General features: G+C 42.3%; 1 protein-coding gene and 1 non-coding gene across 45 annotated transcripts in view; both read left to right on the forward strand.

The window, feature by feature from the left end:
- Positions 1-19851, forward strand: part of Cdc14b (cell division cycle 14B) — an 88568-nt gene that overhangs the window by 48122 nt on the left and 20595 nt on the right. For 38 of the 44 annotated variants that reach the window (XR_015640853.1, XR_015640850.1, XR_015640852.1 and 35 more), the window contains 6 exons: positions 5633-5709; positions 10174-10240; positions 11005-11067; positions 14192-14279; positions 14755-14985; positions 19709-19847. Coding sequence is in view for 28 of the 44 variants with exons in the window: in XM_087590917.1 (XP_087447043.1) it covers positions 5633-5709; positions 10174-10240; positions 11005-11067; positions 14192-14279; positions 14755-14985; positions 19709-19847 (665 nt within the window). In the remaining 16 variants the exon portion in view is untranslated. Of the gene's footprint in view, positions 1-5632; positions 5710-10173; positions 10241-11004; positions 11068-14191; positions 14280-14690; positions 14986-19708; positions 19848-19851 lie in introns of all 44 variants that reach the window. The other 6 variants (XR_015640855.1, XR_015640854.1, XR_015640856.1 and 3 more) reach the window with 2 other exon arrangements.
- Positions 19056-19196, forward strand: LOC120098028 (U4 spliceosomal RNA). The gene has a single exon (XR_015642051.1). It is a non-coding gene; the product is annotated as a U4 spliceosomal RNA (small nuclear RNA).

Consider the following 19851-nt stretch of genomic DNA (forward strand, 5'->3'; position numbering starts at 1 on the left):
GTATTTGTTCAGGTGATTTATTAAAGAATATACTGTCTTAGAAGGTTTTTTTCCTTCTTGACAGTTCTATTTATTATAACTCTTAGTAACCTTCAGGAAATTTCTTGTCTAAAGTGTCCCACGCATTCAGGAATTTTTATAGTCTGATACCTGATTTGATCATTAATGAAAGTTGCAGTGAGTGCTCTATATAGAGTGTTCCAGGCTAGCCACATGGCTACATGGTGAACCCTTATCAATCAATAAATCAGTAAGTCAGTTAGCCACAGGGCTACAGATGAACCCTTATCAGTCAGTCAGTCAGTCACTTAATCAGGCCAGCCACAGGGCTACATGGTGAACTCTTATCAATTAGTCAGTCAGTAAGTCAGTAAGTCAGTCAGCCAGCCACAGGGCTACAGGTGAACTCTTATCGATCAATCAATCAACCAGTCAATCAGTCAGTCACTTAATCAGGCCAGCCACAGGCTACATAGTGAATGAACTCTTAATCAGTCAGTCAATCAGGCCGGCTACAGGCTTCATGGTGAATCTATATCAGGAAACCTTTATCAAGGAAGGAAGAAAGGAAGATAAACAAGCAGTTGTGATGAAATAGTAGCTCTGATCATCACCCTCTTGTTACCTGAAAAGGTGATTGATAACTGTCTATTTGAAAGAAAGATGTTGCCTTTCCTAGGCTCGTCATGTTTGTGAGTCTCTGGTATGGCTCAGTAGGTGGCATCATCAGTTTTCTATTGCTTTGGGCTCTTTACATACGTCCACCAAGGCCTTTTACTCCAAAGACAGTACAAAAGAACCCAGATGACCATGGGCTAAACCTCTCCAAATTTAACCAAAACACCACCCACCCCCACCGCCGTGTAAGATGGTTATCCTAGGCACTTTGTCACAGTGATGGAAAGTGAACTAACACAGATGCAAACTGGGGCAAAGCCTAGCACAAAATTGTAATTTTCAGCCATAAATCCGTGGCCTTCCATGCACAGCCAAAGCTATATATCTTCTAGAAGGCCGCTGGGAAGTTGCAATTCATGGGCTGGAGAGACTCCAAGAATACAGTGACATGCACATAAATGCTGAAGTTTTCAGGTCTTATCTTGGCCTTTATTTTTGTAGTCAATAGAGTCAGTATTGGAAACAGTGACAAGGCCCCGCTCTCATGCAACCAAAACCTGATTTTGACTTAAAATTATTTTTTCAAAGTCACTTTTCGCTTGTTCAGTTGCTGCTTGCTGTTTTGTTAGCAGGTGATCCACAGGAAGAAGTGGCATTGTGGCAGGGCTTTTACATTTAGCTTTGGGTTTTGGTTTCAGAGGGCTTTTTCGTTTTTGTTTTTTTGTTGTTGTTGTTTTTTGTTTTTTTTTTGTTTTTGTTTTTGTTTTTAACAGAATGGAGAAAAGGTAAGATTTATTAGAGTCATCGTGTGTTAGTCAACTTTCTAGTACCGAAACATACCTGAGATTATACCTTGTGATGAGGAGAGCTTCATGGTGGATTGTGCTTTTGCATTTATGTCTCATCTATGTGCTCAGTTTGTGCTGGAGCCTGTGACTTGGGGACAGTGCATTAGGGCAAGGAACATGTGGTGGGGCAACCTGCTTACCTCATGTCTATTCAGAATGGTTGAAAGAAGAAACTGCCAAGTCCCAAAGTCTCCTTCAAGGACACCCCCAGTGACCTAAATTACCCTTTGGCCTCCTTCTTCATGACAACAACATGAAGACCAGACTTTAATACCCGCCCTGTGGAGGCCATCTCAGATCCACAGTAGAGGAGAGGTTAGTCTGAGCAAGGGGAAGGAGACACCTGGAGGGCGTAAGGGTGCTCCAGTGTCATGTTTACTTCTGTTGCTGTGATAAGGTCTCAACAAGCAATTTAGGAGAGAAGGTGCTTACTTGGCCTACAATTGCAAGTTCAGTCCATTCTTGAGGGGAAGCAGAGGTAGGAACTGCTATCACATCCACAACCAAGAGCAAAAAGGAAGAAATACCTGTCTGCTTGCTCTCAGCTAACTTCCTCCTCTCTTTCACTGTTCAGGAAGCCCTCCCTAGGGAATGGTTATCTCCCATAACGGGTTGGGTCTTCCTATAAATTAACAATTAGCATAGTCTCCTATTGGCATGCCTCTCAGCAAGAATCTCTTCCTAGGTGTGATTCTAGGTCTTGTCAACACTAACCAACACAACAGGAACAAAATACAAAATAAAATATAAAATAAAATAAAATATTTTAAACAGGTTGGATTTTTCTTTTTTTTTTTAGGGGCTGGGGACCGAACCCAGGGCCTTGCTCTCGATAGGCAAGCGCTCTACCACTGAGCTAAATCCCCAACCCCTAAACAGGTTGGATTTTTAAATTATGTAGTTATTTAAAAGATTTATTGATTTATCTTATTTATATGGGTGCTCTGACTTCATACATACCAGAAGAGGGATTCATATCCCGTCATGGACAATTGTGAGACATCATGGGTTTGCTGGGAATTAAACTTGGGATCTCTGGAAGAGCAGCCTATAGCCCTAAATTCATAGTTTTTATGAAGTAGTGTATCATTTTTTTCCTAAATAATAATAGAACTGTTGTTAGGCTCTACCTTAAGGATGTATGTGTTGAATGATTCCGATAAGTTGAATGAGAGTATAGGTGATATTTGTAAGTTGGTTTGTTTTACTTGAAAACTTGATAATTTAGGCAATTATGTAATTAGGTAAGACAACATATTTCTTAGTTAGGTGCCAGTGGCACAAGCCTTTAATCCCAGCACTCGGGAGGCAGAAGCAGGTGGATCACTCAGTTCAAGGTCAGTCTAGTTCCTGGACATCCGGGGAACACATTTCTTTATTCTTGGGATTGATTTACATTTCGCTGGACCTTTTCCTACTGCTACTGAGGGTAAGTAAATGTTTGAGCATTCTGTTAGTTAGTGTATCTCTTTTTCCATTGCTGTGACTAAATATCTATCAAGAGCTACGTAATAGGATTTATTTTGGCTCATGGTTGAAGAAGGTGAGCCTGTCATGGTGTGTTCATGTAGGAGGATGTGACTGGGACTCTTCTCAAATGACAAAGAAGCAGAGAACAGGGAATCTTGTCTTGTCCCCACTTTGCCCTGTTTGTTTGATTTTAAAACCTCAGCCCATGGGAGGGCAAGTTGTTTATCTCTAGTTAAACCTCTCTGGAAATACCTTCAGACACTCACAGAAGAGCATCTTCTAGATGATTCCAAATGCAGTCAAGTTGACAGTGAAGATTAGCCATCACAGCTCTTGTTTGTGGAGAGTAAATGGAATAAAATTCTAGTAAGAAACCGTTTAGACCATGGGAAAACAGTCCATTTATAACTGTTAAAACAGAAAATAAGGACTGGAGAGATGGCTCAGTGGTTAGGAGCACTGACTTCTCTTCCAGAAGTCCTGAGTTCAAATCCCAGTAACCACATGGTAGCTCAGAGTCATCTGTAATGGGATCCCATCCCCTCTTCTGGTGTGTCTGAAGACAGCTACCGTTTACTTATATATAATAAATCTTAAAAAAAAAAAGAAAGAAAATAATTGGAGTGTTGTCTAGAAACTGTCGAATCTTTATAATTAGTTCTAAATGCCCTTAGTAAATGTTTTTAATCCAGTGATAGGCTTACATTTAAATCAACTACTTATAAACTATTTTAAGTTTTCCTTAATTTCATAAGTGTTCTCTCCGCAAACCAGATAAACACCAATCTCAGTCAGATAGGAATGGTTTATTGAACACACATCTGATACTAATCAGATCATGGATGTGGCTCAGAATTATCTGGGGCAACAACAACAAACATTTCTCAGGGCAGGCTTATAAAGGAAAAAACTGGGGCTGGAGCAATAGCTCAGTGGTTAAGAGCACTGACTGTTCTTTCAGAGGTCCTGAGTTCAAATCCCAGCAACCACATGGGATCACAACCATCTGTAATGAGATCTGATACCCTTTTCTGGTGTGTCTGAAGACCGCGATTGTGTACTTATATATATAATAAATAAATCTTTTTAAAAAATGAATGAAAAAAAACCACAATGAGCTCATATGCAGGAAGTACTGCCCGGTGGTCAGCTCTGACTGAAGCCATTTTAGACATAAAAGTTCATATTGGCCTTTAATTTGATGGGTCCTATGAAAAGCTTTGTGGAATTCCTTAAGATTAACAAACCATATACAGAACATACAGAACACAACAGGGGATGCGGTCAGCGTGACCGTGCTCTGTGTCTCGTTTTATCAAATGTTTGCATATTACAGCAACAGTATGGTTAGCCGGCAGGCTCGGAACAGCTGTGCTGGGGGTGCAGCCCTCAACAGTGAGTACACTGAGTTCTACACAATGGGCAAAACCTTAGAGCCCATCTATGCTTGCATCGGGAGTTAAGGAATTGAAAACTAAGCCTTCAGAATCGGCTTCCACATACAGTATTAAACACTGGAGATAAGCTTGGCTCATGCCTTTAGTCTTAGCACTGGGGAGGGATGAGGGAGGCAGAAGCAGGGGAATCTCTGAGTTCGATGCCAGCCTGGTCTATAGAGTAAATTCCAGGATGCCCAGGAGCTACACAAAGAAACCCTGTCTGGAAAAACCAAACCAAATGAAACAAAAACAAAACAAAAAATAAACCAAAACCAAAACAAAAAAATAAAAAGAATTAGCTTGTAGTTAACTTGGTAACTTTTTTATTTCCCCTTTTATGCCATGTCTTGGTTCCAGGTTCAAACATAGTACCTTGTGCATTGCTGAGCCTGTGCTGTGCTGTGCTGCTGAGCTGCAGTTTTAACCTAGATTTGAATTTTACTATTGTAATTAAAAATATATTTTCTATAGGTCAGCATTGGAATAGTTTGGGTCTCTTTGTGTGCCTAACTGGAAGGGAGTGGGAAAGCTGGAGAGATGGCTCAGTAATTAAGAGACTGGCTGCTTTTGCAGATCTGAATTCAATTCCCAACACCCGAATGGCGGCTCACACTGTCTTTAACACCTTCTGACCTCAGCACTGTATGTACACAGTACACAGATATATATGGAGGCAAAACACTCCTAGCATGAAATAAATAACTTTTAGAAGTAGCTTGGGACCAGTGAGATTGGTCAGCAGGTAAAGCCACTTGCTACATAGGTATGGGGACTTAGAGTATGGTCCTTGGAACCGACGTGGAGGAAAGGAGAGAACCAACTTCACAAGTTGTCCTGTGACTTCCACATGTGTCCTGTCGGCCATATTCACAAGTACTAAAGTAATAGTAACAACAACAACAATACTAATTCGAACCCCTGCTTTTGGGGTTCCATTTCACCCCACTCCAGTTCGCAACTCCACCTCCACTTGTCCACTCTGAGGCTGCTCATGAAGGGAAATTTAAAGCACGTCACTCAGACATCTAGATCTGAAAAATGTGCTTTTAAAATGCTGCACTTAGCACAGGTCGTTTGAAGTGTTGGTGTGGCAAAGAGCGATCTCTGGCAGGTTGAGACAAGCAGTTAACTCATGGCTCGGATCCCGTGAGAACTTGGCTCTGTTGATTGGCTGCAGCTTGTGCAGAAATGGCTTCTTGGTGACAGAACTATGTCATTGAGGAGTAAAATGCCCTTTTCTTTTCTTTCCAAATGCAGGTTATATATTTGGGGAGGGCACCAGAAGACGCGTATAGAACATTAATCTTCGGGGATACAGCCTATATTCCTTTCAGGTAAACATGCAGGTTATGTGGTAGGTGTACTTGACGAGACTCTTACCAGGAACCTTTTGGTGGTGATTCTGGGGAAAAAAAAAACACAAAAAAACCAAAACCAGAAAGTAAAGCCCTGGCAGGAAGGCATGTCAATGATGTGACACCTAGGAGTCTTAACAGTGACATTGTTGGAATGTTGTCACTTCTGGCTTCTGTTTGGTAGACACTGGTGACTACATACACACACCCACACATGCATGCACACCATTTCTGTTATCGGAATGTCAAATGTCTTCTGATTTTGCCTTCTCTTTGAAATGGTAGGGGTGGAGTAGAACTTTCCAGAGAACCAAGCTGTGATGTAACTAGGGGAGGATCCTCATGGTACTGTTCGCATTGCTACCCCTGTGCAACTGACCAGGGAGTTTCCCTACCCAGCAGGAGGAACTTTATGGGACAGTACCTGACCCCCTTTTCCCAGGGGTGCAGCCAGCAGAGGTGGTGGGTGTGGCTGGGGATGTAGACACACCTGCAACAAAGCCTGTCCGGCAGCTTTGTGTGGAGGAGTCAGGCTTAGATGCTCCTGCCTGTGAGCGGATCACAGCCTTGCCTCCTAACTAGTGTGATGATCTTGAAAGAATTTTAAAGGAAAAAAAAATGTTTAAAAAGCTATGAGCTGATTAATCCGGTGTCTTATAGATGAACTCTGGAGTATCTTCCTAACTGAAAACAGTCTCCTCAGATCATTCTGTGGAACCCTCTCTACTCCTTCCATTGTTGGGGCAATGTTCAGATTTCAGTGAAGTGGTAGCTGAAGGCCATGACTGAGCCTGAGTGTTCCTGCCTAGCAGACTCCCCCAGGTGTCCTGTGATTTGAGGTGTGTAGGAAGAGAGAAGGCGGTGCTGAGGTGAAGTAATCTTTTCCACTCATCTTTTCAACTTGTAACAGCAACCAGTTGTGTCTGTTAGAAGCAATTTTGTATCTGTGAACCCAGAGTGAACATCCCAGCATATGGATCTGCTGTTACAGCATAGCAATGACCTTTTTTGGAGAGTTCTCTCCAAAGTGTTAAGTTCTTGTTGCCATTCTCACAGCTTAGAATACATGGACTCATAATGTAAACAGGCTTACTGGCCAGAATGTAGCAGTCTCAAACCCAGTTCCAGCTAGAACCTCCCAAGATAGTCCTAATTTGCCTTGCTCACATTTTATCTTTATTTTATTTTTTTCCGATAGACTCTTACTATGAAAGCCTTGCTTTCCTGGAACTTTCTGTGTAGACTAGGCTGTCCTCAGACTCAGATCTGCCCCACTTCAGCCTCCTGATGGCTGAAATTAAAAGTGTGTGCCACTGCCAAGGACCAACCTCGGTTTGGAGAGGGAGTTCTGAGAGGAGGGATGTCTAGGAGCAGCAAAAATGACTGGTCCAAATCGTGATCCAAGTGATCCAAGCTTGATGGCCTTTGTTCTGCTGAGATGGCTTTCCAGACACCCCCTTCTCTGTGTTCTTCTGCTGTAGATAGATTTTTGTTGCTATTCTAAAAACTCAATGGTTGAGACAACTAACTTTCTGCTCAAGACTGCTTTCTCTGCTAGTAAAAATTCTAAAAGCTCTCTGGATAGCTCATGAGTTTTCTGGCCAAAGTCAGAAAAACCGCTATGAAAAATTCTTGGATCAACTCAAAATTCTAAAAGTAATTCTTTGGTTTTTCCAGTCAAAATCAGAAGCCAGAAAATGTTCTAAAAGAGCTGTGTTCACTCTTCAGAGAGTCTTCTCTGGATAGCTGCTAGAAAAGTATGAAACATTCTAAAAGAGCTGTGTTCATTCTCCGTGGAATTTCCAACTAAAGTCAGAAATTCCATTAGAAAAAAATTCTTGAAGGGCTGTGATCTCTCTCCAGAGATCTTCAGATAGCTCAGCTCTTGCTAGGAAAAAATTCTAAAAGAGAATTGCTGTCACTTTCTGGTAGCTCATCTCCTATAGACTCTAAAAGCTCACTCTTATCAATTCAGTTATTCCAGGTTCCCTCTTAACCATCCCACGAATCAGCATTCCACGACTTTAGCCCCTTGACTCTTAGGGAGAGACAGCGAACATAAGCACAGACAGTAAGATAGCTGTGTGGAGCCCAGCCCTGGAATCACCATTCTGACCACACCTGGACCTAAATTAGCTCTGTCCCAGGCTGACCCTGAACGCAGGAATCTGCCTGCATTTATAAGCATCTTTCTGATAAGCTGGGTCATAGTGCAGCTGCCACTGTTCCTTTAGATCTGTGATGCCCCTTATGCAGTTTGTATCGTGTCTTTATATTTTTGCATAGTTGAGAAATTGTATTTTTAAACTCATGTTTTTAGAGTTCTTTTCTACTGCCTAAGGACTGTTCTGAAGGTCCCAGTGTTTACCATTTTGCCGATACATTAGCCACATCTTTGCCTATGCTATCTTTTATCATGGAGTCATTAATATTGAGTGGACATGCCTCAGAGTAATGTGAAAATATGCACATTATTATACAAACAAGCTTAAGCCTACAGCATTCATGGAGGCCCACACTTGCTGGCCCTGTCTCAGGGACAGGAACCATGTTATTCTGTCCCTACCAAGGCCATGCTGGACTCCGCAGTATCACCCTGCCCGGCCTATTTCTTTTCCTTCCTTCTTTCCCTCCTTCCCTTCCTTCTTTTTCCCCTCCCTCCCTCCCTCCCTTTTCTAACTTCCATTCCTCCTGCCCTCCCTTTTGAGACAGGGTTTCTCTACAGCTCTGGCTATCCTGGAACTTAGTATGTAGACCAAACTGCCTCAAACTCACCAAGTTCCACCATTCTCTACCTTGCTAATGCTGGGATTGGAGGTGTGTACCATCGTACCCAGTGTCCTATGATTTCTTATTAAATCCTGTCACTTACTTTCTATCTTAAGGAAATAATCTAAAGGAGCACACTTGTCTTACTGTTGTCTGTGGTAATGTTCTGCTTCTTAGCTTTGTACGTTTTGTGTGTGCCTTTCTTTTCTCTTTGAGAGTTTGCATTGTCCCCTGACCCTCTTTGTTTCCACCTTTCAAATGCTAGAGTTATAGGTGTGCACCACCATGCCCCATCACGTGGTTGTCAATAGCTTACTTTTGTTATCAGTTAGAGAAGTGACTCTTACCTTTGCCGCTGCTATGTCCTTTACAAACTTGAGCCTTATTCTGAAGAAAAATAGCACTACCTATCTGCAGGGATTATGAGCCCAAAAGAAAAACAAAACAAAACGCCTGCCCACATACAGAGTTTGCATAATATCCATAGCCCTTTCTTTTCTTTTTTTAAAAATTGATAAATACAATTTGGAAGAAAACACTGATGTTAACATATGCATTGCACATATGTGTGTGCAGTGCTTAGAGATTAGACTCAAAACATCGTACAAGGGCACACCCTGAACCACTAAGCCTGCACCCCAGCTCAAAACACTAACTTGTACAGCCAAGACTTACATATGTGTATGTGTGTGTGACTACCACACTTTAGGATATAAGGCGTGGTTATCACATCAAAGATTCCCTCCTGCTCTGTGCACAGTCATCATCCTCCCATAGAGACTGTTCTCATGCTACCATTCCCTGTTACTTAGGCTTGTTTGTTTTGGAACTTCCTGTGTCTAGAAACCATCTAATAAGCATCAGGATGACTCAGTGGTTAAAGCACTTTATGTGCAGACCCAGGGACTAGAGATTAGATCCTTCACAGCCATATAAATGGTGGGTGGGTATGATAGCCCAACTATCATTCCTACCTTGGAAAGCAGAGACAGTGTATCCCTGGAGCAAGCCAGTCATAATTGTGGGCTCTGGGTTTGTTGAAAGATCTTGCCTCAATGAATAAGGTGCAAGAACAATTAAGGATGATTCCTGATTGCTCTGCTGGGAGGACTGGGGTATGCTTGGAGTCTGGATCTTCATGAAGGCTAAGCTTGTATGTTCAGATTCAGTAAAGCAAGCCTTGAGCCATCATTATTCTTGAAGAAATCCATGCATCAAATTCTTTGCATGGTTGACTTGGTGTGCCTTTAACTAGGTTAACTAGGTTGGAGAATTATTGGCCATGTTCTGAAGTCAATAGTAGTAGTTAACAGTTACTTTCAAAGTCATGCATTACTATTGTTTGAGATGTCACTCTCTTTCTGTTGATTGCTGATAGGACCAGTGCAGTCTTTGAGTGGAACTGTCTGTTGGGTAGTTAGGAGCTTGTTCAGATGTGGAGTGGTTTTACTGGATGCTCCTGTGATTTTATTGGAATTCTAACCCTTAAGAATTAGGAAAAAAGTCACCTAGTTAAATTATTCAAACTTCTACTATAACTATAGGAGCAGAATATCTGTTTCTATGCTGAACAGATCACTGAAGCAGAGTGCATATGGTTTTTAATTCTAGTCAGCTTTGCAATGGGTGAGTATGTTGTAGATCATTAACTGAGTAACGCTTTGGGCATTTCAGAGATGCTGCCTATGGAAGCTGCAGTTTCTACATTACACTTCTCGACTGTTTTCATGCAGTAAAAAAGGTGAGTGTCTCGAGGATGCATTCTTCTACACAGGGCTGTTCTTTCAGGTATGTAAGGTCAGAAGTATTCCATTCCTGTTAACATAAAGTGACTCCAAACCAATAAATAACTCATTCTGAATTTCTGATTGATTCTGTGCTTGAATGGGGTGGAAAAGGCACTTACACACAGGAGACAGACAGGGATTGTCACTCAGTTGGGTGAGCCCTTGCTTAGCATGTGGGAGTCCAAGGGTTTAATACAGCATCACAAAAACGAGGCACAAGAGAGTTAAGTTTTGGTTTTAGTACAGTGTTAGCTTTGAGTGTGCCTCACTTAAAGGAGAAAAGTTGAATACTTTCTCCCTCCAAGTTGTATTTATGTGTATTTATGTGTATTTATGTGTCTACAGCGACACAGTAACTGCAGGGTGTACGGAGGCAAAGTGTCGGCTTAGCACATGCACAGTCCTCGGTTCCATCCCTTGCACCAACAGCGTAGTGACTTTGAGACTCGGTATTGTCTTCTGGCATTGAACTTTGAATTCAACAGAATTTGGACAATTAATTTGTTACAAAGTTTTATATAAAAATAATTGCATTACAGTTACTTTATCAGAAAGTTGCAGGAATTGGGGGTATTGGGTAAAGGTCTCAACCATTGAAAATGTTCGGCATGCATACAGCACTCTCTAGGACACATCTGGTTCTTAATAGAAAATATTGGGTAGAAAATTGGCATTTTCCTTATACCTTTGTTCATAAACATTTTCTTTTGGATTTTAGGCAATCCAGTATGGCTTCCTTAATTTCAACTCATTTAACCTCGATGAATATGAACACTATGAAGTAAGTTCTAGGTTACTGTTTTCAGTCTCTCCCTACTTGCACTTTACCGAAGTGTCATTGACCAACATAGTTGTATTCATGTACAGAATAATGCTTTTAATTTAATTATTATTATCATCACTGTGTGTGTGGGGGGGTGTGTGGTGTGTGTGATGTGTATTGATGAGTTTGTGAGATGAGAAGACTTCTTTGTAAAGTCAGTTCCCTCTCTTCAATAGGTATGGATTCTGGGCTCAAACTCAGGTCCTTAAACTTGTGTGGCAAGTGCTTGACCTGTTAAGCCACCTCACTGGCCCAGATACTTTGATGAACATATGGTTGTGAAATGGTTCAAAGAATCAAGCTCACACATGTGCTATCTAGGTGTGCTCAGGACCGTTAAGATGCAGGACCAACTGCGAGTGAGACCCAGAACTTAACACTGAAAGTTTGGGCTCTCATCAGAATTCCACTACTTGCCCACATACCTTTCCATCTGTTATCCTACCTAAAGGAACAAGGAGAAATCTTTTTTTTTTTAATATTATGCAATATGGCGAAGTGCTTCAGAGATGACTAGAGTTTAAATGCCCCAAGTGCACAAAAATATTAGGTGGTTATGATGTCTTTCCTATCTATCAGTCATATCTGGGTTCAGCTGAATGATCCCACCTTAATTTAGCCTTGGGCTTCCACATGCTTATACCACACACATGTTCGTGTATACCAAACACACATGGACATGCATGGACACACATGCACACGAGGGGGAAAAAATGAAATTGTAGGATAAGAAACATCACATCTTTAAATCTTGGTTCTTCATTCCTGATTCTTAGTGGTGGTTTCTGAGATTGATCAGTGGTTCTAGGGTGAACAGGTACATTTTTATAATGCTTATTTTAAGTTCTGTTTTTAGTGTTGGTGACCTTCCTATGGTGATGGGAATATAGGTTTGAAGTCCCCAGGGTTGGCACAGTAAGGTAATGACTTGCTGTGTCTAGTGACTAGTAAGGTATACTTGGCCATTGTAGCCCAACTGTACCATCTGTTTCAAGTTATTGAAGCTGAGCAGAAATAGCCAGGCATGGTGGCAAACACCTTTAATCACAGCCCTCAGAAATCTGAAAGCAGATAGATCTCTGCAACTTTGAAGCTAGCCTGGTCAGTGAGTTTCAGGCCAGCCAAGGCTACATAGTGACATCCTATCTTAAAACAAAAACCCAAACGTTTTAAATAAAGAGTGAACATTTTACTGGATTCTGCAAATTAAAAATCCAGGAGCAGAGTTGGGGAAAGTGGCTTTCTGGTCAAGAAAGAGAACCTAAATTTAGATCCCCTGTACCTCTGAAAGGAATCCAGTGTGGCAGTAAACTCCTGTAATGGGAGGTGCAGAGAGCCCTGGGGCTCACTGTCAACTATTGTAACTGAATCAGGTTCAGTGAGAAAACTTGTTTCGAAAAACAAGGTAGAGATGAAGTCAACCTCTGGCTGTGTACACACAGCATGTGTTTATGTGCACACACACACACACACACGCCCGCACGCACGCACGCACACACACATATGCCCATGCCCATGTTGGAATGTGGAATATTATTGACAGACTGAATTCTCGTCCCTGCTAGGAGCTCTTGTTCTAGCCTGCCTTATCAAATGAAAAAGATGGGGCAGGAGAATGTGTCCAGAAAGACAAACTCCTCATAGGTATCTTCTGTATTTTTAACATAAAAGGAAAAACAAAAGTCCTTGATTCTCGGGTCCCTTGCTCCAAGTGATGTGTAAGATGCTGTATTAAGGCCCTTTGTAGGCAGGAAAGGTTTGTGTCCTGCTGTAGATAGATATTTAGAGTGAGAAGAGGCTCTGCAGACAGCACTCCATGCGTTCATATCCCACATCCACAGATAACTAGCTTTGGTTCTAAAGACCTGCAATCGAAGTCAGCTTTTCCACTGCAAAGATAACGCATATCCTGGGGTTCACCCTGCCAGCTCTGTCTTACAATACCACTGTTTCTAAAGTGCAGTATTTAACCACCTCCTTCAGCGACCGTGTAACCAAATTACTAAGATTCCCCCCAACCCCCACCCCCGCTTGTCCCTATAAAAACAAAACATACTTTTTTGGGGCTAGGTAGAGAGCTCAGTGCTTAAAGTACTTGCTGTACATGAGGGCCAGGGTTTGGATCCCTAGAATCCACATATGCCAGGCAGGGAGGCATACGTGGCTGAGGCCTGTAATGCCAGCACTGAGAAGGAAGAGACAGATGATCCCTGAGGTGAGTTAGAGTCTGCAAGCTCTGGCTTTAGTAAGAGTCCATGTTCCAGAAAATGAAGTAGAAAATGATTGAACATCAGATGTCAACTTTGGGCCTGCACACATTTAAACACACACACACACACACACACACACACGCACACACACACGCACACACACACAGTAGTATATAAAATCTGAAACTGGCAGTTGGTGCATGAAGTGCACTAATTGTTAAAGTGGTTTTTCTCTTTGGCATTGATTCTCTCTCAGTCGATTGGTTTTCACTTCTGACAAGTCTGTGTTGTGTTGGGTGTGTATGTTATCCCAGCACTTGGGAGTCAGCGGCAGACAGAGCTCTGTTGGGTCCAAGGCCATCTTAGTCTACGTAGCAAGTTGAGTGACATCCCTGCCTGTCTTCTGTCTAACATATGTGTGTTTTGCTTTTCCTTCTCTGTGGAGAATGTGCTTCTGTCTGACGCTTCACTCTTTTTATTCACTCTATTTATTGTTTGCATTGAAAGTTGCTTACAATGGGGGGGGGGGAGGCGTTGCTTTTAGTCTCCTCACACAAACTAGAAAAGCTTGCTCTAATAATAGGAGTTGGTTTGCTATTTTCAGATAAAGTAACCAGGTAGTTGAAAATGTAACGTCTGAGTACAGACTATGTTCTCCAGGCTAATAACCTAGCAAAGAAACAGTTTTAAAGTGATTGACAGCAGAGAAGTCAGCTGTTCCTTGGGAATTACTCAAAGCAGGGCAAAATAGATGCTGCGTCTGTTAATAAACAGCACGTGTGCTAAAGACAATGGCTTTGAACTGAGTGCTGAGAAGGGAGGTGGAAGGAGATAGGGTTCAAAGGTTAATTGTAATGGTCTCTCCTTTGCAGAAAGCAGAAAATGGAGATTTCAACTGGATAATACCAGAGCGGTTTCTTGCCTTCTGTGGGCCACACTCAAGATCCAGGCTGGAAAGTGGTATGTCAGACTGCAGCCTCGTCTTTCTTCCTTTCCCAGTAGGTAGTAAGCTGGGCACTGCAGCGCTTGCCTCATCTCAGCCCTTTGTGAGTGAGACTAAGACAGGAGGACACAGAGTCCTGACTTCTGCTGTGCTGTAAGGTTTGGTGTCTGTGATTGGCTCAGTCTTGCTCTGGTCACCTCCTGGGAAGGAGGTCCCTGAGTTGCCTCTGGAGGGATGACCCAACCCTGGTTAGAAAGAGACCAAAGAATCAAGCTAAGCTTCACTCAGTCTTTGTGGTTTAACCACTCTTGGTTATCTGAGCACACTGTTCTGCCTGGATATTAACTTTTTAAAACTTTTGTTTTTTACAGTTATAACCACATTGGTATTCAGTCCCCAATCCAGACATTGTTTCCACCCACTTTCAGGTGAAACCGCTTTCCGTTGTGTTCTTCCTGCGTCTTACGAGCTGTGGTGCATTTCTTTATGTAGGTTACCACCAACATTCTCCTGAGACTTATATTCCATATTTTAAGAATCACAATGTAACTACCATTATCCGTCTGAATAAAAGGATGTATGATGCTAAGCGCTTTACGGATGCTGGATTCGATCACCATGATCTTTTCTTTCCGGATGGCAGCACCCCTGCTGAGGCAATTGTCCAAGAATTTCTGGATATTTGTGAAAATGTCGAGGGTGCCATTGCGGTGCATTGCAAAGGTAAATAAGCAGCTAGTGCACACGTGTGGGTATGGGCTGCATCCTTTGTTACATGGCCAGACAACTGCATTTTTGAAAGGATAGTTTAAGTTTTTCTGTGACATTATTGTGTGTGTTGGGGGGATGGGGGGAAGGAGAGAGAGAGAGAGAGAGAGAGAGAGAGAGAGAGAGATATCAATCTCCAAAGACAACATGTGGGAATCAGTTCTCGGTTCTCTCCTACCATGTACTTCACAAGGGTAGAGCTCCTAGTATCAGATTTGGCAGTAAGTACTTTTTCCAGTTGATCCATCTTGATGCCCAGAAAGATCAATTTTAAAACCCTTAATTTGTATATAGAGTCTGGTCAATTATCTTCATGAGTAAGCCCACAATATCTTATTACACTGAAATGTGTATATTTCTTCAAATGTCTGTCATGTGTCTCTGAGAGGAGTCCTCAGGTCTTGCAGCAGCTTGGTGTAGAGTAAGATATGCTTCAGCCGCTGCAACACTTTCTGAATGTAAATGTTCCAGGAGTGACTGTGATGGTGCACTGTATGAGTATAGTAGAGCTTCTCTAACTCTAATTAAGAAAACAAGGGGTATTAAATAGCAAGGTTTTAAAAAAAAAAGCCAAATTAGTTTCTGGAGCTAAAACTGTATTTGTAGTTAGGAATGTAGCTACAATCACAACATCAAATGTTCAGTTTGCACTGGAAGATGACAAGGTGAAAAGTACCAAAAAGTAAAGTGCAGGGGGCCAGGAAAGTGTGAAAAACCCACGAAAGCTGTTATTCTTGACAAGGATCAGACAGTGCATTTTCCAGGCAGATGATTTAAAACAGCTACCTCAACAGTGTGTACAGTGAAAAGAGCGTGTGTGAAAGGAGGAAGAAGACTATGTGAGCAGAATCCAAGTGTCAATACAAGAAAAAACCCATGATGTAAACCCAAAAGGCAGTTCTGGAAATGAATTGAAAAATTTACTGGCAGGGTTCCAAAGCAAAGTTGAATAGGCAGAAGGAAGAAGCCAGGACTGTAAAGAGCAGAGCCATTAAAAAGCTACCAGGTCTGAGGAACAAGGAGAAAAGGAGTCAAAACGAGAAAGGAGCCAAGGGTAGCAGTTTTGGATGGAGCTGGGCAGAGCAGATGGACACAGTGAGAGGTCCACAGAGGAGAGAGCGAAAGGAGGCACAGTGCCTGGAAATATTGCCCACTTTTCTGAAAGACATGATTGTAAACATTCTCAAAACTCAGCAAACTCCAAACAGAACAAACGCAGAAACTCACATGAAGACACTTTATGATGAGACTGTCTAAAGCCAAAGACATTGAAAGAAGAAAAAGGAAGCTCTCCAGTTACCAGATCTTCCATTAGAAACTGGGAGGCCAGAGGCAATAAACTGATAAGGAAGAACTTTGTAACCAAGAATCCTTGTAAGTCTTCAAAACTCCCTCAGAAATAGAAGAAGTTAAACCACTCTCAGAGGGTCAAGTGCTGGGGGAACTGTTAAAATTTGACCTGTGCTAAGACGTGCTAAGGATATCCATTGGTACTCCAGACAGTACTCAAAGCCATGTCAGCAAGTGTCTATGGTAGAGGTCAATATTCACATAGATTAAAGATAGTAATCACTTGTAAAATATTGTCAGTGTTGATATAAAATACTGTAACATAAAAACATTATAAAAATCAACAAAATCCAGGGTCAGTTCCTCACAAAGTCTAACAACAACAAACACAAAATTCACAAACTGTTAGTTTTGTGTTTGATGATTGAAGATAAAAGAGAAGAAAGGGTAAATTATTGCATGGTAAGTGGCAATGAGGACAAACTGGAGAGTCTGTAGAAGCAGTAAAGGACCTGAACTCAGATCTTCATGTAAAAACATAAGGTATGGCTGCACCTAACCTCTGCACAGGGGATGGATAGACTTACTCAGCTTACTGGCCTGTCCACCTGGCTGAAACCAGTGAACTCCAGGTTCATTGACAGACCCTGTCTCAAGGGGGTAAGGTGGACTGGTAGAGCTGGACACCTGTGTGCATATACACGTGGGAACAACCAGTAAGAGATGGCCATAACAGTCACAGAACAGAAAGTTAGATGATGCAAACCAAGTAGAAAATTCCTGAAAACAAAACCAGCCAACACAGATTCACCATGAGATGTAGACAGTGGGCAAAGAGTCCAGAACACGGAGAAGGCTGAATTGGTAGCAAAGTTTCCCAGTGAAGAAAAAGGCTGGACCTGATGCATCACCTGTGACTAACACCAGTTTGCATGTTGTCTGAGGCCAGGATTGCCTTGCTTCCAAACACAAGCAAAGAAGCGGCACGATAGTATCATGAGCATCCTGAACAAAGTGCTTAGCAGTTGAATTCTGTAACAGAGTAGAAGAATCATATGGACCCGTGTCTCCACTGATAGAGGGCTTGCTTTGCAAGCATGAAAATCTGGGTTTCATTTGCCACTCTGGATAACCCCACGGTATATACCTGCAATATAGCATTGGGGGTGTAGACACAGGGGGATCAGAAAGATTATTCTCAGCCACACAGTGAGTTTGAGGCCAACCTACAGTTCAGGAGACCCTGCCTAAGATAATAAAATACAGTATAATACAGTATAGTACAATACAATTTGCTCTATTAAAGTAGGGCTGGAAGGAAGCCATCTCCACACAGCCTCTCACTGAAATATTTTCTTTGCTGGTACTCATCTGAGGTGGCTTTCCTAATAGCAGCCTCAGCCCTCTCCCATACAAGTTCAGTTCCAAAGCCGCTGCCACAGTTTTATGTATTTGCTTCAGCAGCACCAGATGTGTGCATCAGGGAGGGTCCTCTAACAATCCAATAGCATGTTTATATATATAGAGGTTTATTAAAGGAAACTGGAGTCACCGAGTCCCTCATCTGTACCTGGAGCTGTCTACCTAGAGGTGTGAACTCAGGATGCGGAGGACCTGCTTTGGGAGGAAGGCAAATCTTTTTGTTCTATTCAGATTTTGAATGGATTGGACTGCCCACATGGAAAGCAGTGTACTTACTAAAATTAGCCCTGGATGAAATGCCGATCTTGACCAAAATTCCTTCCAAGTTGATTCAACACATTAACCATCATAGGAGTTGATTATAATGGTCTCCATAAGAGGAAAGAAGTAGGGCTGGAAATGACTCATCATATAAAGTGTTTGCCATGCAAATGTGAGACTGCAGTTCCCTAGTTTTCTAGAAGGCCACAGAAATACTGGGTGGCCTTGTAGCTCACCAGTAACTCCAGCCTGGGAATGAAAGAGATCAGAATGGACAGCCAAACGGCCATATCTGTTAGGTTCAGTACAGAAACTCTGCCTTAGTGAATAAGGTGGAGAGCAATCAAGGAAGACTCTTAGACATCTACTTACAGCCTCCTCATTCATGCAAGTGTGCACCACACACACACACAAACACAGCATGCACTGACGGACTATCTCTGATGCACCAGCTCCCAAATAATGACACAGATCTTGTATTCTGAATGCGTTAGGCCTTAGCTTAGGTTTGCTCCCAGCTAGCTCTTATAACTTAAATAACCCATTTATACTAACCTAGATCCTGCCACGTGGCACATAACCTCTCTTCAGTGTCTGCATTTGCTTCTTCCTCTACAACTGGCAGGCAAATCTCTCCTACTTCTTTCTTTCCCAGAGTTCCTGTCTCTGCTGGATGTCCGACTGTCCTCTCCTGTCTAGCTATTGGCAGCTCACCTTTTTATTAAGCCAATCAGAAGGTGCTTTAGTCAGGTGAGGAAGGACAGAGAAACATCTTCAAGCAGTATACTAAAAGATTATCCCAGCATACATGCATGCGTAATCACATGCACACCACATACATACAGAGGCATAGACATAGTCAGAAGTAAGAGTGAGGTGTAATTTAGGTGGGAGTGCTTGTCTGACATGTCCCAGGGTTGGGTTCTGTCCCTAGTTCTCCTCCTGTAAAATAGAGTGTGGACTGATACAGATGTTGAGTAGGTAATTCTCTTGGACATGGCAACAAATGCAAGGCTTGGGCAGAAAACAGCATCCTTTAAAAAACTTATTTCAGCTTTGTACAGTGGCAGTATCATAGCCAATGAGGTTTATCCGAGGTGCAGTTATTGCTGATTGAAAACGTTTCCCAATACCCCGCCATCATGACTTGCAATATAGTCGGCATTGGCAATTTTTGACAGTTTCTACGGAAACTGAATTTTTTTTAAAAAAATATGTGCATGTGTGTATGTGCCTGAGTGAATATATGTACCATACTCATACAGGTGCCTTTGAGGCCAGAGGGTTTTGATCTCCTAAAAATGGAGTTAAAAGCAGTTATTAGCTGGATGCTGGGAATTGCATGTGAGTTTTTAGGTCCTCTATAAGAGCAGTAAGTCCCTTAGCACTAAGCCATCCCTCCAGGTCCAAACTCCATGTTTCTTAGTCCCTGTTCAGAAAGTGATTTTCAATCTTTGGCCTTACATCAAATCCTCTGGGGGCAACTTCAGATGGCCCTGGATCCCATCTCTGCTCCTAGGCTGTATCCCACTTAGATCTTGAGGGTGAGACCTGCCACCTAGCCTTTTAAAACCTCTTGAGACTAACTTAGAGAAGAACCTCTGTGGAGGGAGGCAAAATCCTGGGAAGGTTATAATTTTTTCTTCCTCCTATTCAGAAATTTCTAGAAGATGTGCAAACAGATTTCATTGGTTTATTTTTCTAGCTGGCCTTGGTCGAACAGGCACACTGATAGGCTGCTACCTCATGAAACATTACAGGATGACAGCAGCCGAGAGCATTGCCTGGCTCAGGATCTGTAGGCCCGGCTCAGTGATTGGGCCCCAGCAACAGTTTCTGGTCATGTAA

This window comes from Rattus norvegicus, chromosome 17 (genome assembly GCF_021556685.1).
Source record: "Rattus norvegicus strain SHRSP/BbbUtx chromosome 17, alternate assembly SHRSP_T2T, whole genome shotgun sequence".
Classification (NCBI taxonomy): Eukaryota; Metazoa; Chordata; class Mammalia; order Rodentia; family Muridae; genus Rattus; species Rattus norvegicus.